The following is a 24,607-nucleotide window of genomic DNA, read 5'->3' on the forward strand; positions in this document are numbered from 1 at the left end:
GATCCAGACGCCCCCCTCAAACATCCCTCAAACACCCGGGCTAACTAGCACCCCTCATATCTAGCCCAAATATTGGGCGGATATGGGGGCTCCACGTCGGACTGACAAAGGGGTCCCGGCCGGAAACTCCTTGAAACCCGGCGGTATGAAGCTCGTCTCCTCTGTTGGACCGGTGGCGCCGCGTGGCGCAGCTCTGGCGGGCCGCGTCGTGCCTAGCCCGGCTATTTAAGTCGTCCAGTGGCACCGAAACCCTACCATCTATCCACATTTTCCTCCTCCTCCTGTCCGTCGTCGCCGCCACTTTCCACTCCACTCGTCCACCTAGTAGCCATGCCCCCACGTCGCCAGGTGAGGAGAGAGCCTATTCTAACACCGAAGCGCCGGCTCGAGCTCCTTGAGCAGATCCGGGCTAGGTGCGAAGCCCGGATCACCGCGGGGCTACATTAAGATGCAGTGGATCCGGAGGAGGAGGAGGAGGAGGTTGAGGACGAGGAGGAGGATGAGCCAGAGGAGGAGGATGTGGGTGACACCGGTGACGCGGATCTGCAGGCGGAGTAGCAGGCCATCCTCGATTCCCTCTGGTCGGAGTCGGCTGTAGAGGCCAGACGTCGTCGCCGGCAGGAGATGGAGGCGCAGAAGGCCGCGGAGGAGACGAAGATGCTGGCTTACATAGATGAGGTCGAGCAGGAGGAGGATGAGCCGAGGCCTCCTACCCGCCTGTCGAGCCGACGCCCGACGCCGTCGTCGTGGACATCTCCAACGTTGAAGACTAGCTAGGGTAGCACGTAGTATGTAGTACGTAGGATTTCTTTGCATGCTGTGTATGGATCTAGCGGATGAAATATGAGAGAGGCAGATGCAGAGTTGCTAATTTGAGACATGACCGGTCACTGTCGGCGAACACGCCCGATCACGTTCGCGGGCGCTTCAAGGGTTGGATTTGACAAGTCTGGCTATAGATGCTCTAAGATTTAGAAACTGTATATCATATGAGCACCTCTGAGATACTCAGTCAATAAATGTTGAGACTTAAGGACCATCACCAAAAAATCTAAAAATCTTACATAGACCCAAAGAATAAGAAAGATAAGGACCCTGATAAGTGTCACGTGTGTGGCACGAACACATGATAACTCTGAACGTTTTCTATGGCAAGTTTAGTGACGCGAGGATGACAACTTTAGTGACGCGAGGATGGCAACTTTAGTTGTCAAGCATGACAACTTTTCGGATGGCGGGTCTCAATTTTTTAGGGTTTGTTTTTTCTTTTTGGATGGCAACTTTAGTTGCAAAAAAAGTCAGGGCCAGAGTGTTTCATGCCACACGTCTAGCACTTCATGGGACTTGAATTCGAATGGACTAGTTTCATCGTTAAAAAGCCTAAGGGCATCTCCAACGGCGACCCGCGAATTTCCTCCCGCATTCATCCACGGAGAGGGGTGGGAGGAGTCCGCGGACATGAAGGCGGTCATGCAACACTGCTCGCATAACTACAAGCCGAACTAACCAGATGAAATTCATGTAAACATGGACAGATTTTCATATAAACCGAAAGAGATTCATGCAAACACGGTGGATTTCATATAAACATGACGAAATTCATTACATTTCGGACATACTTCAACTAAAAGTGGTGCTTGTCCAACTCTGGAGGTATAATACCCAATCTAAATGATCGTCGATGCCCATTCCCCGTGTCCAGCCATGAGCCCCAAGAACTGAAGCTTTGCTTTCCCCATTTTCGCCTTGGCGCTCTACAACTCCGCCTCCGGAGCCCCACGAAGTGAAGTTGTTCGCGTCCACGTCACCGCCAAGCAGCTAATCAGTCGATGATGTTCAGCCCACCAAGCTTGGCTTCAATGGGAGAGGAGAAGCAGTGACCTTCATGGGACCCGAGCGGCAGCGACCTGCCGTGCACTACAGTTCTTCGTTGTTGGTGGCGCCCGTAGACATGCTGGGTTCATGGTCGTGGTGGCGGGGCGTGGCTGGGGTAGTGCCGGCGATGTCCTCGTCCTCCTCATTGGTCTTGCCCACACCTGGTCCGCGCCTCATCGAACTCCTTATAGGCGACCTCCAGTTCCACATGACGCTTGCGGTATCACCATCGGTTGAGGTGGATCTGGCAGGCGGAGCGGTAGGACTTGAGCGGTGCCGCCTGCTCCGCCACGTCCACGTCCGGCATGGTCTCCTTATCGGCATTGAGCCGCTCCTCCGCTTGCTGGTCTTCGCCAACGGTCATGGTGCAATGCACCTCCGAGGGTGGCGCCAGCAACGAGGACAGCGCTGGCTCGTCCTCGGCCGCGTCCTCCATTGGGGTGTCGTCGGCAGCAATGACGACCATGTCCTTCTTCTGCTACGGTGATAGTTCGTCCCAGATAGCTTTGGAGCGCGAAGAGGCCATGGCCGGAGTGGTGCGGAAGAGGAGAAAAGGACCGAAGGTGGATGAATGTGGCTATGGCCGGGTCTGCAGTTTATATAGCAGGCGAATGGCAATGGTGGGCGGTAGACGGACGGACGGGTGATGCTGAAGTAGGTTCCTCGGCAACCGCGTGTCATTAATGTGGGCGAAAGACAGACGGATGGACGGACGACCGTGGTGCCGTATGAACATGGAGCAGTCACGTGCACCAGGAAGCGATGCTCTCACGCCGGCGCGAGTGAAAGGTCGTGTCCGCTCTAGCCGGGCATGAATGCGGCACTAACGGTGTGGAGCGGTGCTGACTGTTTCGGGCGAGGAAGGGGTTTAGGTGGGCCAAGGCAGTCAGACGCGGGCGTGGCAGTGGTCCGGACGCCCGCAAAGCCCCCATGTCTGTCTGCCGTTTGCGGGAGAAAATGCGTGCAGACCTTCCTGCAAACCAATACATGTGTGAATTGGATGACATAATACGTCCGAATATATGCGGATGGTTTAAGGGTCGGTGTTGGAGATGCCCTAACCAGCTGAGCTAGTGCATTCTTGGCAACGGTATGGGTGGATGGTGAGTTGGATGATATGCTCACCGCGTGGTTATTGCACAGGGAATAAACTATGGGAGCAAAGAATATTACATTGTTGTACCACCAATCCGCGCTGAAGTTGCTTGTATAGTGGCACGCCACAGGAACAGCAGCATATTGTTCCGTTCGGAAGTAGGGTGCCACTCAGATGGCTACTCAGTATGTCCTAAATTTTAAGATTATTTGAGAGCGATCGTTGTATCTGTTGGCGATTTTTTTCAGCAAAGTGTACTTAATTTACAGAGACAGAAAGAAGAAGATTTAATCATAGAGTAAAACCCATCCATATGAGATCGCGTGGATCACATTATGGAGCAGCCTCCGGTGTTCTCGTCGCTGAAGTAATCGGTGGCCCTGGTGCCGCCGACGACGGCGGAGTTGGCGCCGTAGAGGCGCGAGTCGTCGTATCCGTGCTTGTAGTAGTTGTACGAGGACGTGGGCCCCGAGGCGTGGGTCGCGTACATCTGGGCCCCGCCCGGGTGGTACTGGTGCTGCTGCGCGAGGAGGTTGACGGCGCCGCCGGCGCCCGCGCCGGCGATGAAGGGGGTCGGCCAGAGCACCGCGCGCTTTCCCGTCCTCCTCACCGTCTTGAGCACCTTCTTCTGGTCCACGTCCCCGTTCACCGTCACCTTCTGCATCTCCATGTCGATCTCCACCGCGTCCACTCCTGTAAACCGGACCAGATCAGATCACTGTCATCTGAATGCGTTCAGCACGTATCTGTTCATAATCTCAGATAGAAAGATTGTGGTACTCTACGTACCTTCTAACCTCTCGACTGCCTTCCTTATCTTCTTCTCGCACCCGGCGCAGCACATATGCACGCACATCTCCACGATCTGGCAGGTGATGGACGAAAGCAGCATCATGACATCAGACACAAAATGGCCAAATGATAAACCAGTAATACTTTCCCTAGATACCAAATCATTTGTGAGAGGGGAGATTGGGTTACTTACCGTCATATTGCTTGGCAAGCTCTGCGTTCGGTCCCTCGACGGCTTGGGGTTGGGGAGTTCTTGACAAATGTACTAAGAGGAGCTAGCTGAGCTGCGTGTCAACTGTCAAGTTGCGTATCCGTTGTCCCACTATATATGCACGCGCTCCGTTCGCATGTGGTGTGCCCGTGAAGCATGGGCACGGAGGTCGAGCTGCGAGGTCGGCAGAGAGAGAGAGAGAGAGGGGCGAAGACTTGATTTCACGTGCAACTGCAAACTGCACCGACTACTTCGTTCTCCCTCCACATTCAGCGCTATAGAAAACGCCATTCGAAGCTGGCGGAGATGGGAACCGCAAGCAACCACTGGCGTGTGGTATCCCGAGGCTCTCCTCCTCGGTGCCGCGTTTCGTCCGAGTGAAGAACGGCGGGAAAGGGGGCGGGCCGCGTGATCCGCAGGCCTGATTGCTTGGCCGTTCAACAATTCAGCTCAACGCCCCCTGGATCGACGGCATGCGGAGGCAGCACGTCTCGCTAGTGAGGGCTGTGGCTCGGTGAGTGGCTGCCGCCGACGGCGGTGGATACTGTCCCGTCCTTCGGTGCCAACGACAGCGAAGTCTGGGGCCTTTCAAAAAGGCCACTGCTAGGCGCCGGTGCGCCAGCCCAAATTTGGGCCGGTCGCATCGTGCCCCACGATGCGTGCGCCCCAGGCCGCATGATTCAGCGCCTCCTCTCCCCCCGCATCATCCTTTCCTTCTTCCTCAGGGCTTTCTTCTTCTCCCGCATCGTCAAATCAGAAAAAAAGAAGCGGCAGCCACGCATCAGAGAGAAAAAGTTGCGGCGAGCGTCGGCGACCCTCGTCGTATTTCCCTCACCGGAGATCAGAGTGCCGCCGCACACTCAGGATCGCCGGCATCGCAGACCCGCCATGGCTCCTAGGGCACGCCATGGCATGGTCCTCAAGCTCCCGAAGCCGTGCGACCTGGCTGCGTCCGGGGATGCTGGAAACGTCCCGTCCCGATGCTGTGACCCACGAGCACCCAACCCCCCTGCTACTACGGCGCACCCTGACGGTGGTGTTGCAAACAACAACAGGGGATGCTTCAACCGCTTGAAAAAAAGCTTTGAATGACATCGGAAAAAGCTCCAACCATGAAAAAAAAACGTACAACCGGCTTAGAAGAAAAAGCTTCAGACATGGAAAAATGCTTCATCCGGCGTCAAGAAAAGCTTCACCCGTTGTAAAAGAAATGTTTCGATCGGAATGGGAAAAAGCTCCACGCCCCCCCCCCCCCCCCTACAACGGCGCACCCCGACGGTGGTGTTGCAAACAACACCAGGGGATGCTTCAACCGCTTGAAAAAAAAGCTTTAAATGGCATCGGAAAAAGCTTCAACCATGAAAAAAGCTACAGCCGGCTTAGAAGAAAAAGCTTCAGACATGAAAAAATGCTTCAACCGGCGTCAAGAAAAGCTTCAACCAGTGTAAAAAAATATTTCGATCGGAATGGGAAAAGGCTTCAACCATGGCAGAAAAGCTTCATCCGGTGTGGAAAAAAGCTTCAATCGGTGTGGAAAAAAGCTTCCGCCATGAAACTTTCAAAAACGAGCGTTGATGAGAGCTATGGGGCGACGGCAAAAGCTGCAACGAGCGTTGACGAGAGCTACAAGCAGGTATGGAAAAAGCTTCAACGTTTGCAGCTATGGCGTGGTCGGTTGTAGCTCCAGCATGGCCAGGTCCGGCGAGGCAAGCAGAGCTCGGGTGGCACGGATCCGTGCAGACCTGGCCGAGGGCGGACGGATCGGCTGATTCCCGTGGTCGCGGCGCCCTGGGACAGCAATGGTAGACCATGACGGAGGCCTGAGAAAAGAAGCAGAGAAGGAGCGAGGAAGGAAGAAGAAAAAAGAAGGAAGGAGAAGAATAGGAGGGAGTCTGCGTGCGGGCCCTTTGACCGCGTGACGCGTATGTGGACGCGTGACCGACCGAGCGTTCGGCAGGCGCGCCGTTCCCAAACGCTTCCCTTTCAAAAACAAGAAGCGGCTGGACCGTTGACTCTCTACTGGATGTCAAGTACTACTCCGTCAAATATTTCAGGGATCTTCTAACAAGTGACGCGCTGCATGTGCGCCACTTGTCGCAACATGAGAGTTTTTCTTTTTTTCGTAGTTCTGTTTATTCAAAATATTTTATCTCTTAAACCATGCGTCCAAAAAAACAGAAAACGTATTTTTTTTTCGTTTCCGAGAGGCACGGCCATGACTCTCGCGAAATCAAAACCGTGCCTCTCGCGGAAGAAAAAAAACAGAAAACACATTTTTTTTCATTTCTGAGAAGAACGGCCATGACTCTCGCGGAAGCAAAACCGTGACTCTCGTGGAAGAAAAAAAAGAAAACGCATTTTTCGCGTAAAAACAATTTTCGAATATATTTTTGTTCCAGAAGGTAAGGAAGACCGGTGGAAAACTGAAACGTCGAATTTTTTTGTTTCTAAATGTTTTGGAGAAATTGTGAAGAAATTGTGAAAACTTCATATTTTTCAGACGTCATATTTCTTCTCGGTGGAAAACTGAAGACCGGTGAAAACTTCATATTTTTAGAATTACAAACAAAACTCGAAACAATATAAAATGAAATGAAAAATGAAACTAAAATTAGAGAATATTAGAAAAGAAACAACAACAAAAAACTAGAATTGAGCGGCACCGAACATCCTAGAAGTTTCTTAAAACCGGAAAACCAAAACTGGAACGCTCGCAAAACCGTAAACAAATATTTGCTAACTGGGCTGGCCCATCTCCTGCTCGGGCGCTCCTTTTCCCATGCCATTGGTCGACAATTCGCCGCGGCAAGTGACAAATAGGAAGGGAAATTTTTGTTGTTGCCACTCTAGATTTGCTCATTTTTCTTATGCCACTCTAGATTTTAACATTTCACTTCTGCCACTCTTAGCTTTTGACAATTATCACAATTGTCATTCTGTGACAAAAGAAAAATAATTTCATTTCATTTTTGCCACTCTTAGCTTTTGACAATTATCACAATTGCCACTCTGAAAATTTTGCTTTTGCCACGGGAGTGGCAATTGTGATAATTGTTAAAAAACTAAGAGTGACAAAAGTGAAATGTCAAAATCTAGAGTGGCATAAGAAAAATTGGCAAAATCTAGAGTGAAAAAAACAAAATTTTCCCAAATAGGAAACACCAAATTTTTACGCATGTCTTGTCTGAAAAAGTACTGTGAATCGAGCAATTACAATTGTGTGGACCAGCCCATGTAGGTTTTATTCCCTTTTTAAAAAACTTAGAATTTTACAATCAAGAAAAAGTATGTGTTTGAAAAGATATTCACAAAATTTAAGAATGATCATGAATTTGAAAATTCTTGAATACTAAAAATTATTCAAGATTTCTTTAAAAAAATCATGAATAATAAAATCCCTCTTAATTGTTTTTGACATTTAAGAACATTAAACAAATATAAAAATAGTCACAACTTTCAAAAGAATAACATGGGATAAGTGAGCAAAATTTAAAAACTCTCGACAAAAAAACCTAATAATGGATAAAAGAAATAAATTAGAAAAGAAAAAAGTGACATAAGAATCACCACACTGAAAAACCCAGAGGAAAAATATTGCTACTTGGGCAGGCCCATGCGGCGTTGCAAGTGTGCGCCTTTTGTGTGTAGAATAGGATTTTCCCCAGTGGTTCTTAAATGTGCTCGTTTAGTTGCGACCCAATAAAGAAATAGGCACACCACATAATTTTAATTTTGTATTTCACTACTTCTGTATGTCTAGCTGAAAAAGCAAAGTAAAAAAAATAGGTGTTGTAAAAAAGCAGGTTTGTATAAAATCTTCATTAATTTTAGGAAGTATTGATGTACTTTGAAGTGAAAAAGGTGTTAATGTGTTGCAAGATAAGAAAAATCAGTTTGCACATATAAAATTAAGTGTCCGCTTCTTATTAAATATATATTGTGTATAAAACAAAGGTTCATACATCTCGAATATATGTTCATGTTGTGAAAATAGAATATTCACATGTTCAAAAAAGTGTTCATGTATATCACACAAAGCATTCGCAGTTTACCCAAGAGAACTGAGAAAATAAAGAAAGCTGAAAAAATGAAGAAGAAAGGAGTGTTGTCATCCCGGGCCATGTGGGGATGCGCTCGGGCGATTTGATATTTATTCCCCTTAATAAGCGGTATACAGTGTTTGGGGGCTTTAGATCGTTGATCATGTTGTAGAAATCGATAGTTTCTCGTATTGAGGGCCTAAATGACTATTAACTAAGAGATCTAGGAAAAAATTGTTGGGGAACGTAGTATAAATTTAAAATTTTCCTACATGTCATCAAGATCTATCTATGGAGTCATCTAGCAACGAGGGAGAAGTGGATCTATATACCCTTGTAGATCGCGCGCGGAAGCGTTCAAGAGAACGGGGTTGATGGAGTCGTACTCGTCGTGATCCAAATCACCGATGATCCTAGCGCCGAACGGACGGCACCGCCGCGTTCAACACACGTACGGAATGGAGACGTCTCCCACGCCTTGATCCAGCAAGGAGGAGGGAGAGGTTGATGGAGATCCAACAGCACGACGGCGTGGTGAAAGTAGCGGGATTCCAACAGGGCTTCGCTAAGCGCTGCGGGAGGAGGGAGATGTGTCACGGGAGGGAGAGGGAGGCGCCAGGGCTTAGGTATCGTTGCTCCTCCTTTTCCCCACTATATATAGGGCCAAGGGAGAGGGGGGAGGCGCAGCCCTTGCCCCTTCCTCCAAGGAAGGGTACGGCCAAGGGGGGGAGGAGTCCATCCTCCCCAAGGCACCTCGGAGGTGCCTTCCCCTTTTAGGACTCTCCCCTTTTTCTCTTCTCTTGGCGCATGGGCCTCTTGGGGCTGGTGCCCTTGGCCCATGTAGGCCAAGGCGCACCCCCTACAGCCCATGCGGCCCCCGGGGGCAGGTGGCCCCACCCGGTGGACCCCCGGGACCCTTCCGGTGGTCCCGGTACAATACCGGTGACCCCGAAACTTGTCCCGATGGCCGAAATAGCACTTCCTATATATAATTCTTTACCTCCGGACCATTCCAGAACTCCTCGTGACGTCCGGGATCTCATCCGGGACTCCGAACAACTTTTGGGTTACCGCATACTAATATCTCTATAACCCTAGCGTCACCGAACCTTAAGTGTGTAGACCCTACGGATTCGGGAGACATGCAGACATGACCGAGATGACTCTCCGGTCAATAACCAACAGCGGGATCTGGATACCCATGTTGGCTCCCACATGTTCCACGATGATCTCATCGGATGAACCACGATGTCAAGGACTTAATCAATCCCGTATACAATTCCCTTTGTCTAACGGTATTGTACTTGCCCGAAATTCGATCGTCGGTATCCCGATACCTTGTTCAATCTCGTTACCGGCAAGTCTCTTTACTCGTTCCGTAACACATCATCCCGCGATCAACTCCTTGATCACATTGTGCACATTATGATGATGTCCTACCGAGTGGGCCCAGAGATACCTCTCCGTTTATACGGAGTGACAAATCCCAGTCTCGATTCGTGCCAACCCAACAGACACTTTCGGAGATACCTGTAGTGCACCTTTATAGTCACCCAGTTACGTTGTGACGTTTGGTACACCCAAAGCATTCCTACGGTATCCGGGAGTTGCACAATCTCATGGTCTAAGGAAATAATACTTGACATTAGAAAAGCTTTAGCATACGAACTACACGATCTTTGAGCTAAGCTTAGGATTGGGTCTTGTCCATCACATCATTCTCCTAATGATGTGATCCCGTTATCAACGACATCCAATGTCCATGGTCAGGAAACCGTAACCATCTATTGATCAACGAGCTAGTCAACTAGAGGCTTACTAGGGACATGGTGTTGTCTATGTATCCACACATGTATCTGAGTTTCCTATCAATACAATTATAGCATGGATAATAAACGATTATCATGAACAAGGAAATATAATAATAACTAATTTATTATTGCCTCTAGGGCATATTTCCAACAGTCTCCCACTTGCACTAGAGTCAATAATCTAGTTCACATCGCCATGTGATTAACACTCACATGTCACATCGCCATGTAACCAACATCCAAAGAGTTTACTAAAGTCAATAATCTAGTTCACATCACTATGTGATCAACACTCAATGAGTTCTGGGTTTGATCATGTTGCTTGTGAGAGAGGTTTTAGTCAACGGGTCTGAACCTTTTAGATCCGTGTGTGCTTTACAAATCTCTATGTCATCTCCTAGATGTAGCTACCACGTTCTATTTGGAGCTATTCCAAATAACTGTTCTACTTGGAACTATTCCAAATTGTTGCTCCATTATACGTATCCGGCATCTCTACTCAGAGCTATCCGGATAGGTGTTAAGCTTGCATCGACGTAACCCTTTACGACGAACTCTTTTACCACCTCCATAATCGAGAAAATTCCTTAGTCCACTAGTTACTAAGGATAACTTTGACCGCTGTCCTGTGATCCATTCTTGGATCACTCTTGTACCCCTTGACTGACTCATGGCAAGGCACACTTCAGGTGCGGTACACAGCATAGCATACTGTAGAGCCTATGTCTTAAGCATAGGGGACGACCTTCGTCCTTTCTCTCTATTCTGCCGTGGTCGAGCTTTAAGTCTTAACTTCATACCTTACAACTCAGGCAAGAACTCCTTCTTTGACTGATCCATCTTGAACACCTTTAAGATCATGTCAAGGTATGTGCTCATTTGAAAGTACCATTAAGCGTTTTGATCTATCCTTATAGATCTTGATGCTCAATGTTCAAGTAGCTTAATCCAGGCTTTCCATTGAAAAACACTTTCCAAATAACCCTACATGCTTTCTAGAAATTCTACATCATTTCTGAGCAACAATATGTCAACATATACTTATCAGAAATTCTATAGTGCTCCCACTCACTTCTTTAGAAATACAAGTTTCTCATAAACTTTGTATAAACCCAAAATCTTTAATCATCATCAAAGCATACATTCCAACTCCGAGATGCTTACTCCAGTCCTCAAAAGGATTGCTGGAGCTTTGCATACTTATTAGCATCTTTCAGGATTGACAAAACCTTCCGGTTGTATCATATACAACCTTTCCTCAAGAAAATCGTCGAGGAAACAATGTTTTGACATCCTATCTGCAAGATTTCATAAATAATGCAGTAATCGCTAATATAATTCCAACAGACTCTTAGCATCGCTACGAGTGAGAAAGTCTCATCATAGTCAACTCCTTGAACTTGTCGGAAAACATCTTAACGACAAGTCGAGCTTTCTTAATGGTGACACTTACCATCATTGTCTGTCTTCCTTTTAAAATCCATCTGTACTCAATAGCATTACGACCATCGAGCCGTTCTGCCAAAGTCTACACTTTGTTTTCATACATGGATCCTCTCTCGGATTATATGGCCTCGAGCCATTTATCGGAATCCGGGCCCACCATCGCTTCTCCATAGCTCGTAGGTTCATTGTTGTCTAGCAACATGACTTCCAAGACAGGATTACGTACCACTCTGAAGTAGTGCGCATCCTTGTCATCCCACGAGGTTTGGTAGTGACTTGATCTGAAGTTTCATGATCACTATCATAAGCTTCCACTTCAATTGGTAGGTGCCACAGGAACAACTTCCTGTGCCCTGCCACACACTAGTTGAAGAGACGGTTCAATAACCTCATCAAGTCTCCACCATCCTTCCACTCAATTCTTTCAAGAGAAACTTTTCCTCGAGAAAGGACCCGATTCTAGAAACAATCCCTTATTGCTTTCGGATCTGAGACAGGAGGTATACCCAACTGTTTTGGGTGTCCTATGAAGATGCATTTATCCGCTTTGGGTTTGAGCTTATCAGCCTGAAACCTTTTCACATAAGCGTCGCAGCCCCAAACTTTTAAGAAATGACAGCTTAGGTTTCTCTAAACCATAGTTCATACGGTGTCATCTCATCGGAATTACGTGGTGCCCTATTTAAAGTGAATGTGGTTGTCTCTAATTCCTAACCCATAAACTATCGTGGTAATTCGATAAGAGACATCATGGTATGCATCATATCCAATAGGGTGCAGTTATGATGTTCGGACACACCATCACACTATGGTGTTCCAGGCTGTATCAGTTGTGAAACAATTTCCACAATGTCTTAATTCTGTGCCAAACTCGTAATTCAGATATTCATCTCTATGATCATATCATAGATATTTTTATCCTCTTATCACGACGATCTTTCAACTTCACACTGAAATTACTTGAACCTTTCAATAATTCAGACTCGTGATTCATCAAGTAAATATACTCAACATCTACTCAAATCATCTGTGAAGTAAAAACATAACGATATCCACTACATGCCTCAGCACTCATTGGATTGCACACATCAAAATGTATTACTTCCAACAGGTTGCTTTCTAGTTCCATTTTACTGAAACCGAGGCTTTCAGTCATCTTGCCCATGTGGTATGATTTGCATGTCTCAAGTGATTCAAAATCAAGTGAGTCCAAACAGTCCATTTGCATGGAGTTTCTTCATGCATATACACCAATAGACATGGTTCGCATGCCTCAAACTTTTCAAAACGAGTGAGCCCAAAGATCCATCAACATGGAGCTTCTTCATGCGTTTTATACCGATATGACTTACGTGGCAGTGCCACAAGTAGGTGGTACTATCATTACTATCTTTTGGCATGAACATGTGTATCACTACGATCGAGATTCAATGAACCATTCATTTTAGGTGCAAGACCATTGAAGGTATTATTCAAATAAACAGAGTAACCATTATTCTCCTTAAATGAATAACCGTATCGCGATAGACATAATCCAATCATGTCTATGCTCAACGCAAACACCAAACTCGATGGTAGAGGGAGCTTGCGATGCTTGATCATATCAACATTGGAAACACTTCCAACACATATCGTCAGCTCACCTTTAGCTAGTCTCCGTTTTATTCCGTAGCTTTTATTTCGAGTTACTAACACTTAGCAACTGAACCGGTATCTAATACCCTGGTGCTACTAGGAGTACTAGTAAAGTACACATCAACACAATGTATATCCAATATACTTCTATCGACCTTGCCAGCCTTCTCATCTACCAAGTATCTAGGGTAATTCTGCTCCAGTGGCTGTTCCCCTTATTACAGAAGCACTCAGTCTCGGGTTTGGGTTCAACCTTGGGTTTCTTCACTAGAGCAGCAGCTGAATTGCCGTTTCATGAAGTATCCCTTTGTTCCCTTGCCCTTCTTGAAACTAGTGGTTTCACCAACCATCAACGATTGATGCTCCTTCTTGATTTCTACTTTTGTGGTGTCAAACATCGCGAATATCTCAAGGATCATCATATATGTCCCTGATATATTATAGTTCATCACGAAGCTCTAGCAGCTTGGTGGTAATGACTTCGGAGAAACATCACTTTCTCATCTGGAAGATCAACTCCCACTTGATTCAAGCGATTGTTGTAGTCAGACAATCTGAGCACAAGTTCAACAATTGAGCTTTTCTCCCTAGTTTGTAGGCTAAGAAAAACGTCGGAGGTCTTATACCTCTTTGACGTGAGCACGAGCCTGAAATCCCAATTTCAGCCCTCGAAACATCTCATATGTTCCGCGACATTTCAAAACGTCTTTGGTGCCTCAACTCTAAACCGTTTAACTGAACTATCACGTAGTTATTAAAACGTGTATGTCAGATGTTCGCAACATCCACAGACAACGTTCGAGGTTCAGCACACGGAGCGGTGCATTAAGGACATAAGCCTTCTATGAAGCAATGAGGACAATCCTCAGTTTACGGACCTAGTCCGCATAATTGCTACTATCAACTTTCAACTAAATTTTCTCTAGGAACATATCTAAACAGTAGAACTGAAGCGCGAGCTACGACATAATTTGCAAAGATCTCTTGACTATGTTCAGGATAATTAAGTTCATCTTATGAACTCCCACTCAGATAGACATCCCTCTAGTCATCTAAGTGATTACATGATCCGAGTCAACTAGGCCGTGTCCGATCATCACGTGAGACGGACTAGTCAACGTCGGTGAACATCTTCATGTTGATCGTATCTTCTATACGACTCATGCTCGACCTTTCGGTCTTCTGTGTTCCGAGGCCATGTCTATACACATGCTAGGCTCGTCAAGTTAACCCTAAGTGTTTTGCATGTGTAAAACTGTCTTACACCCGTTGTATGTGAACGTAAGGATCTATCACACCCGATCATCACGTGGTGCTTCGAAACGACGAACTTTAGCAACGGTGCACAGTTAGGGGAGAACACATTCTTGAAATTGTAATGAGGGATCATCTTATTTACTACCGTCGTTCTAAGCAAATAAGATGCATAAACATGATAAACATCACATGCAATCAAATAATAGTGACATGATATGGCCAATATCATATAGCTCCTTTGATCTCCATCTTGGGGCTCCATGATCATCTTGTCACCGGCATGACACCATGATCTCCATCATCGTGTCTCCATGAAGTTGCCTCGTCAACTATTACTTCTACTACTACAACTAACGGTTAGCAATAAAGTAAAGTAATTACATGATGTTTATGTTGACACGCAGGTCATATAAATTAAGACAACTCCTATGGCTCCTGCCGGTTGTCATACTCATCGACATGCAAGTCGTGATTCCTATTACAAGAACATGATCAATCTCATACATCACATATATCATTCATCACATCCTTTTGGCCATATCACATCACATAGCATACCCTGCAAAAACAAGTTAGACGTCCTCTAATTGTTGTTTGCATGTTTTACGTGGCTGCTATGGGTTTCTAGCAAGAACGTTTCTTACCTACGCAAAAACCACAACGTGATATGCCAATTGCTATTTACCCTTCATAAGGACCCTTTTCATCGAATCCGATCTGACTAAAGTGGGAGAGACAGACACCCGCTAGCCACCTTATGCAACTTGTGCATGTCAGTCGGTGGAACCAGTCTCACGTAAGAGTACGTGTAGGGTCGGTCCGGGCCGCTTCATCCCACGATGCCGCCGAATCAAGATAAGACTAGTAACGGCAAGCATATTGAACAAAATCAACGCCCACAACTACTTTGTGTTCTACTCGTGCATAGAAACTACGCATAAACCTGGCTCATGATGCCACTGTTGGGGAACGTAGCATAAATTCAAAATTTTCCTACGTGTCACCAAGATCTATCTATGGAGTCATCTAGCAACGAGGGAGGAGTGGATCTACATACCCTTGTAGATCGCGCGCGGAAGCGTTCAAGAGAACGGGGTTGATGGAGTCGTACTCGTCGTGATCCAAATCACCGATGATCCTAGCGCCGAACGGACGGCACCTCCGCGTTCAACACACGTACGGAACGGAGACGTCTCCCACGCCTTGATCCAGCAAGGAGGAGGGAGAGGTTGATGGAGATCCAGCAGCACGACGGCGTGGTGGAAGTAGCGGGATTCCAACAGGGCTTCGCTAAGCGCTGCGGGAGGAGGGAGATGTGTCACGGGAGGGAGAGGGAGGCGCCAGGGCTTAGGTATCGTTGCTCCTCCTTTTCCCCACTATATATAGGGCCAAGGGAGAGGGGGGAGGCGCAGCCCTTGCCCCTTCCTCCAAGGAAGGGTGCGGCCAAAGGGGGGAGGAGTCCATCCTCCCCAAGGCACCTCGGAGGTGCCTTCCCCTTTTAGGACTCTCCCCTTTTTCTCTTCTCTTGGCACATGGGCCTCTTGGGGCTGGTGCCCTTGGCCCATGTAGGCCAAGGCGCACCCCCTACAGCCCATGCGGCCCCCGGGGGCAGGTGGCCCCACCCGGTGGACCCCCGGGACCCTTCCGGTGGTCCCGGTACAATACCGGTGACCCCGAAACTTGTCCCGATGGCCGAAATAGCACTTCCTATATATAATTCTTTACCTCCGGACCATTCCGGAACTCCTCGTGACGTCCGGGATCTCATCCGGGACTCCGAACAACTTTTGGGTTACCGCATACTAATATCTCTATAACCCTAGCGTCACCGAACCTTAAGTGTGTAGACCCTACGGGTTCAGGAGACATGCAGACATGACCAAGATGACTCTCCGGTCAATAACCAACAGCGGGATCTGGACACCCATGTTGTCTCCCACATGTTCCACGATGATCTCATCGGATGAACCACGATGTCAAGGACTTAATCAATCCCGTATACAATTCCCTTTGTCTAGCGGTATTGTACTTGCCCGAGATTCGATCGTCGGTATCCCGATACCTTGTTCAATCTCGTTACCGGCAAGTCTCTTTACTCGTTCCGTAACACATCATCCCGCGATCAACTCCTTGATCACATTGTGCACATTATGATGATGTCCTACCGAGTGGGCCCAAAGATACCTCTCCGTTTATACGGAGTGACAAATCCCAGTCTCGATTCGTGCCAACCCAACAGACACTTTCAGAGATACCTGTAGTGCACCTTTATAGTCACCCAGTTACGTTGTGAAGTTTGGTACACCCAAAGCATTCCTACGGTATCCGGGAGTTGCACAATCTCATGGTCTAAGGAAATGATACTTGACATTAGAAAAGCTTTAGCATACGAACTACACGATCTTTGAGCTAAGCTTAGGATTGGGTCTTGTCCATCACATCATTCTCCTAATGATGTGATCCCGTTATCAACGACATCCAATGTCCATGGTCAGGAAACCGTAACCATCTATTGATCAACGAGCTAGTCAACTAGAGGCTTACTAGGGACATGGTGTTGTCTATGTATCCACACATGTATCTGAGTTTCCTATCAATACAATTATAGCATGGATAATAAACGATTATCATGAACAAGGAAATATAATAATAACTAATTTATTATTGCCTCTAGGGCATATTTCCAACAAAAACATGATTAGGTTTGGGCCACATAATTTTTGTTCCGTTGCTATTTTGATAGTGGAACCTGGCTTCCCTTATCCAATCTATGAAAATTTAAAAGAAGGAAACCATGATTAGATACCCATTTACGAGTTTTAAATTCGATGAAGGGAGGGGGAGAGTGGAGAGGCAAAAAAAAACTAGTCATTGGCGAGTGTTTCCGTCTGCCCCTCACCTTGGTTTGCCTATTCATATCAAGAGGCGAGTGAACTATAGATCAACGTTTGACATTCTTTAAATTCCTTCTACCGCTCACCAAGTGTGTCCATGATGGCTGATGTGGTCATCATCAAAGAGCCTATGGTGTTCTGGCCTCGGGGATTAGCCAACTTCCAATGGATTATCGTACAACGCTTTGGAACATCTTGGAAGTAGTTGTGGTGAAGATGATTTGAGCCTATTTTCGTTCGTGGTTCTCCTGCTTTCTTTTATGCCCCCACTACTCCAAAGAACTATCGCTATTCCGTAGCCGTTAGGACTCCAAGTGTAGAGGCTTGTAGTAAGTGGTAACTTTCCCTTGGTGAATAAAATAAAGCATCAATTCGTAGAGGTGATATACAAGCCTCCCTCTAGTAGCATTGCAAGAGAATAAAGAACCTACTTGTGTTCCCAACACTTCTAGTGAGGTTGTTAATCTCACTAGCTTTGTCAGTTACAATATGTAATTATGTGATAATGTGGTTGCAAGTGCTTTTGTATTTTTGGAATAAATAAATACTAAAAATAAATGTGCACATGAATGAGATTTTGAGTGTTTTATTGCGAGTAAATTGGAATGGGTTCATAGGTTCACTAGTTGCATCTCTCATGACAATGATGAGGCATAAATACTAGCATAGGCATGTGTAATGATCAATTGAGTACCTTCGATCCAATTTTGGATGTACATATATCCTTCTTCCCTAGAGACCCTAGGATTTATCGAATCCTGAAAGTACATTAAGCTTTGCAAGGGAATATCTGCAAGCTCTTGTTACTTAAATCATTCTAGTTCCATAAACCAATAACTATCATAGAGGTTGTTGTTGGGAAACATAGTAGGAAACAGAAAAAAAATGTTCCTATGTACAAGCCCAGGATCACTATGAAGATGCAACAGATTTTTAGATCTAATCTTTATCAAGTAACACACGGTGAGAAGAGTTGGTGCAGATCATCAACGCAGGTTCGTGCAGTTAGGATTTACATCCTCCCAACCATGATAATTTTATCCCTCGAACTAGGATCACACGGATGTTCCCTCTGCCGGTATCCATGCATACGATATCAATAATTCAATAGAGAAAACTTATTGATTAGTTCCAAGGAGGTTGTGGTTGCTCTGGTTAGAGCATCTTCACGAGATGATGTAAAAGTTGATGCGGGGCACTAGAAATTTTTCTACCATAATAGATGACATAAAACAGATGCCCAAAAAATTTGGCCTTCTCCATTTTTACTTCACATTTGCATACGTATTGAAACAGAACATGACATGATAATTAAAACTTTATGAGATCACAACACACATAATCAAAAAATATCAAATTCAAGTTTAGTCATCCACATATCAAGTTCAAATTCAAACGCACATGAAGTCGTCAAGCAAGGTTCTACACGTACATGAAGTTGTCATGGATGCTTCTCGACTTGATGAAGGCGCTTTGAGCATGTGAGACAAGAGCGTGCATGTGGTGTTTGAGCTGGGTGGCAAGGATCTTGGCAATAATCTTGGCCACCGTCATGATGAGGCTAATAGACCTGCACCTCCTCCACAAAGATGGGGGGCCCAAGTGGACCCCTAATGATAAAATCCGGTGTTTGCATCTTCATTTTCAAATAAATCTCTGATACGTACAGATGTTACCGACGACAAATTTTGTCAATGTAGCATGCTTTTGCTATATTAAAGTTATTGTAGAATTGTTTGGGTACAATCTTTTGCTCTTGAAAGTTAAAGATATCTTCGCTGCATATATAGTTGACATTGTGTCTATATTTACAACTAAAACAACGCAATAAATTGCTCGTCTGCTTCTAGTGCTACACATTTCGATTCAAAATGTACGAAGTGCCAATACAGCCCCAAGCTATATTTCCCTATTTGGCACGCTCTTACTGTACACATGTGATGAAATTGCGGACAACACGTAGAACGGATTGTTTGTGTGTTACACATGATACACATAACAGAGCACAAGAGAGAGAGAGAAAGAGAGAGATGAACTATAGTAGGTCACCTTAACTAGTATCAAAGTATTTATTGGCGTCGCCTCCACCTCTTCCCTCGGTTTTTTCTCCCCACACCTCCTCCTTTTTTTGGCAATTTTTACTATTGAAGGCGATTTGGTAGGGTGGCCTCCATCTCATCCTCTAGTTTTTTCCTCCCCAAACTCCCCCTCTATTTTTTTTTTGTTTTTTGGTAATCTCAGCAGATGCCGCACATGATAAAAATCAACATAAATAGAGTAACTAGAAATAATAATAAAAAACCGATACTTTTTAAAACCACGTCATGCATTAACTTAATCAAATCACATAAAATCAATTCTTATCAGAATCTCAACAAAACCAAAACTTTCTTTGTCTTTCCCTTCTCATGCCTAAATCAAATTAAATCTTATCAAAACCTCGACTAAATCAAAACTTTCCTTGTCTTCTCCTAGCTTTACTCAAATAAAATTAAATCTTATCAAAATCTAGAACATGGTGACGGTATGGTATACAGTGGACTAAATTGATGTTGAGCCACTAAAGCCCTCTTTGATCCGCAGGATTCTAAAAGCGCGGGAATAGAAAAAACATAGGATTGGAATGTCATGCTCATCCCAATCGTGCACAATTTTAAGTTGTTTGATTGCATCATAGAAAAAACAAAGGTTTTTTTTCAAAAAGATTTCAGCGGATGCTAGAAATTCTATGGAAAGTAGTAAAAAAACATCTTGACGAAAAATTCTTATAGGATTCAATCTTGTGAATCAAACAATCAAGATAGAAAAAAAAATTCTAAGGATTTCAATCATTTTAAAATGGGAAACGTTTGGGGCCGGGGCACCGGCGGAACGATTCGGCTGGTCTCCCTCTTCCTCGCGCAGCGCACATACAGGAGGACACCAGCGCCGGCAGGCACCACGCGTCGACCAGGCGACCAGCGGGCTCCTTCGACCGCCGCCGCCAGAGAAGAGCGCCTTGTCGTCCGCGTGCGGCTGCCCCTCGCCGGATGTCGTTCGCGTGCGGCCGCGCCTCACCGGATCTCGTTCGCCTGCGGCCGCCCCTCGTCGTATCTCGTCCGCCTGCGGCCGCCCCTCGCCGGACTACTACCCCTCTGCCTCTTCCCAGAATCCGCCCCTCTGCCTCTCCCTGGAATCCGCCCCGGCCGCCCCTTGCTAGACCTTGCAGCGCTCGAGCCTCCCCGGCCATGGTAGACTACACCCCACGGTGATTTTTTGTTAGAACCGGTTGTAGCAAATTCAATCGCCGGTGGTAGCAAAAATCTACTACTGTTGCAGCAAAACGCTACATCTAGTAAATAAAAAAGCTTCAAACCAGACCGGAACACATGAAGAGCTGCAACCGTTTTAACAAAAGCTTCATCCCGCAGATGAAAAAGTTTCAACCCAGAGATTGAAAATCTTCAACCAGACACTACAAAAGTTGCAACCGTTTAAAAAAAAGCTTCATCCCGCAGATGAAAAAGCTTCATTCCGCAGATGAAAAAGCTTCTACAAGAGATCGAGAAAGCTTCAACCAAAATGTTGGAACCTGTGATGATGTCATTTTTGCTGGAACCAGCGGCATCGTTTGCTACAACCAGCGACTCACTTTGTTGCGACCCTTCACGGCGAGCTACAACCGGCGACGACGACGGCGACGCGTTTTTGCTACAACCGCACTGAATTTTTCTGCTGGAAGTGGCTTCATTTTTTGCTGGAACCGGCGGATTTTTTTGCTTCAAACGGTGACATCCGCAGAATTTTTGCTGGAACCGGCCATTAGATTTGCTGGAAATCAGTGCTATTCTTTTGTTTGCAACTGGTGACTACTGGTGATGCTAAGAGCACGACACCGTGGCAATGGCGAGAAACGCATTTTGTGTGTGCTAGAAGCGCCCCTGCCATTGCTGGAACCAGCGGCCCCCATTTTTTTGATGCATCCGAAGCATTTTTTGCTGCAGCAGCGACGACGAGCAGCTATGGCGACTGGCGGCGACGAGCACGGAGACGAGGACGACCGGGGGCGGGGAAGGGGAGGGGGGAGGGGAGGGGGGAGGGGCTGCGCAACGCTTGGAGCGGCCGGGGCAGTAGGAGGCGCGGCGCCGCGACACGAGGTAGAAGATGATAGGGCGAATCGTTTTCTTCAGCCGGATCCAACGGCCCACGCGCTCAAATCCAACGGTTGCGGTGCGACCGGCCCAACAGTTGGGCCGGCGCACCGGCGCAGATCGCTGCCCTTTTAAAATCCCTATGAAAATTCTTTAAATCAGAGGAGTCCTGCCAAATATTTACGCCCCAGCCGCAAAAGCAGGGGAAATAGCAAGTCAGGAATTAAATTTGGGCTCGGGAGTTGTGAGCGGCCGCTGACGCACACCGGGACACCACGGGGCTTCAAAGTTCAAACATTGAACAGCCCCTTCCCTTCTTCCCCTTTTGACCGCCACCAGTACCGCCCTGCCTGCTTTCCAGCTTTTAGTAGATGTCAGACTCTGATCCAGTTTGGCCAGTTTGACGTCTGCCTAGCCCTGACCCATACGGTGCTCGTTTGCCTCCCCGCTTACTCAAACGGAAACCATGTTCCGATGGATACAACGTATTCCCAGCCCCAGTCCCACCCATAAAGCTACGACTGTTGGAAACGTACGTAGAATAAAGCACAGGGATAAAGCTACTGCCTTGTGGGCGAAGCTAATCCGAACATATCAAATAATCTTATCTGGGTAAGCAGAAAGATGGCTTGTTGAATGCTAAGAATGATGATACTAGAGCACAAGCAATTTCTGCGGCAGTTTCGAGCTACCTTCCAAAAGGGGCGGGGGAAAGTGAACCCTCTCATGCTTATACATCTCTCCGGTCTTAGACCCTGTTTGTTTCAAGGGACTTATTGTTTTTGGGACTTATTTAAGTCCCTATAAGTCCCATCTAAACCAAACAGGAAGGACTTATAGAGACTTAAAGTGGTGATTTGGGACTTATCAAAAAAGACTCTCAGGGAGGAGCTTATTGGAACTTATCCATCGATTCCCCTACCCCGCATCGCTTCTACCCCGCATCGCTCGTGCCCCCCTTCGCTCCTTCCGCCGCCGCCCCCAGCACCCAAAATCGCCGCCGCCCCAGTACCCAGAAGCGCCGCCGCCATGGCCGACGATGAGGAGGACCGGATCCCCTTCTCGTCTCAGTTCCACGCGCATCATTAGGTATCACAGGGCTCATCCGCTGGGGGAAATCTCGGGAGAGGAATGGGATTCTTGGATCTCAACCACAACGTCGACGACTTCCCGGAGTTGGGCTCGTACCAGCAACTCCTCTTCGACCAGTCCGCCGGCCATGGTCTTCCTCCTACTGGACCTGGTCGTGGGAGGCCCGTGTCGCATGAACAAGGGTTATGTGAACAAATGTTTTATCAACTTACAAGTCCCTGCAAACAAACAGGTAGAGACTCGGAACTTATAAGTCTCTGTAAACAAATAGGTATGGACTTATGACTTATAAGTTGGGACTTAAAAAAGTCCTATGACTTATAAAACAAATAGGGCCTTAACTTATGGTTTTGCTATCTTCTTTTGAGTTCCACGGCCGATCCCCTTGCCGGCCGGCTGCCGTCGGTACCGGTCGAAAGAAACACAGACCTTTATTATATCCCGTGCCCATGTCCTTCCTGCGCTAATAAACACCCAACACCACAAGGTACTACTAGATCCAGTGAGCAGTGCCTGACCTCAAACAAATTCTGTTAAAAAAGTACTCCTACTAGTAGCAAAATCCTGCTAACCACAAGCGAATAAAACTCTCAGACATTTCGACGGCAGGCTCCACCCCACCCCACCCCATCCCATCCCATCGCACACACGATGAGTTCAACGTCGCATCCATAATTAACGCGTGTAGCCGCTAAACGACGGTACTATCTTTAGTTGGCCAAAGAGAAATTGAAGCCTGATGTTACCTGAGAGGCGCGCATCAATGTAACTGTAACCGGACGTAGCCATCGGCGCCACCATGGTCCATGGCTTTCCTGAAACCTACGTGCATCCTCTTTCTGGGCTCCTTCTCTCCACCTTAATTGTGGAGCGGAAAGCAACCCCGGCATGGCCCCCCGGCCGGGTTAGCTCGCTGCCACTGCGCTTCATTAATGAGCGACGCTCGCCATTGATTCCTCATAGTATCCGCGCTCATTTCCGCTGGAGCTCTGTAGCAGCAAATTGCAAAAGCGACGCGTGGCTCCGTTCCGTGTCACGGGCGGGCACCGCGCCGGCCGCCGGCGTGCATGTCGGCCGGAGGACGCAGCCGGCTCGGTCGGCCTCGCTTGTGCTCTTCTTTTGGTTGGGCCGCCGATGAGAAACGGAAAGGGATAAACATGCCGCATGGTCTACACTTCCGAAAGCAGCCGAGCTGACGTTTTGCTGGGCGGGCGGGCGCGGGGGAGAAGGCGGCGGAGGCGAACGGATTATGTTGGACTGTTGGGCCGGTGAAGCTCACCGCCCGCCTCGCCAACCTTTCTGCAGGCCCTTTACTGCGGGAAAGGAAGGAAAGAGGAAAAGCGCAGCTGCTGGCGCACTTTTGGGTTGGCCGTCTGTCACCTTTTGGCAGCGCGGCAGAGCACGTGTAGCTTGCAGGATCATCGCTCCTTGCTCGCCGCCGCTGCTTCTTTTTTTCCTTTTTCTTTTCCTATTAAGCGATGCTCTGGGCCAGGTCTCCTCATGCTCTGTTCCTTTTCGTCTTTCTCCCGTCTTTGCAGTGGCAGGCATCTCTTCTCTCTTTTTTCCTCCAAGTACCGATAGCCTTTTACAGTGCATAGTGTGCACAACTGAGAGACTGGTACGCACACGTGACCACAACGTATACTGGCTTTTGGGAGTAGTGCTGCCGCTGGGTACGGGCGTTGGGGGCCTGTAGTTGTCGCGTCGCACGTATGGCAGCTCGCTCCATCCACGTCACCACTGAAAGAGCTCTTCTTTCCGCGAGGCCCCAGCGAGCGAGCGGGAGATGGGCGCGTCGCCATTTATTCGTGGGAGGGAACATGATGATGGCCTGCTCCAAAACCATACCATTCCATTGATTAGCCGCTGTTATTACAATGAAGCTGAAAGCCCAGAGCCAGAGCCAGAGAGAGGTCCCTCCGCTGTGGTTAGGTTAGCCATCTATGTTAGTATGTTACTACACCACACACGTCAGTAGCTCTGGCACTGCAGCGAAAAGGTCCCAATGCGGACGACCCAGCAACGCGAGAAGCGAGTGAAAAAAACGGAGCCAAGCGCCTACATAAAGTAGTAACTTTGCGAGCAATAAAAGGCAGCTGCGAAAGCTGGGTGGGGGCTGAACTGTGGTTCAAAGGCGAGGGCGGCCCACCCTCGCTCATTGACCCTGACAAGCTGACGGTTGGAATAATTATCTCCTCCGGCTCCGGCTCCCGGTCCTTTTAGGAAAGGAAAAGCTGCCTTTATCTTTTTTCCCCAGTGCATTGATGAGGGCCAGTAATAAGTCACCAGTCAGGTGCCTGCCCATCTCCATCTCCATCCACGCCCCGC

General features: G+C 47.3%; 1 protein-coding gene across 1 annotated transcript; it reads right to left on the reverse strand.

Moving 5' to 3' along the window:
- Window positions 1-2,983: 2,983 nt before the first annotated feature.
- Window positions 2,984-4,073, reverse strand: LOC125548631 (Heavy metal transport/detoxification superfamily protein). The gene is made up of 3 exons (XM_048712198.2): window positions 3,957-4,073; window positions 3,761-3,836; window positions 2,984-3,664 (listed from the first exon to the last, which is right to left on the reverse strand). Exons 1-3 carry the CDS (start codon window positions 3,960-3,962, stop codon window positions 3,300-3,302), a joined length of 447 nt encoding a protein of 148 aa, XP_048568155.2. The 5' UTR covers window positions 3,963-4,073; the 3' UTR covers window positions 2,984-3,299.
- Between the last annotated feature and the right edge of the window lie 20,534 nt (window positions 4,074-24,607).

Source organism: Triticum urartu, chromosome 3A (assembly GCF_056163025.1).
Source record: "Triticum urartu cultivar PI428250 chromosome 3A, HENAU_Tu73, whole genome shotgun sequence".
In the NCBI taxonomy this organism is placed as follows: domain Eukaryota; kingdom Viridiplantae; phylum Streptophyta; class Magnoliopsida; order Poales; family Poaceae; genus Triticum; species Triticum urartu.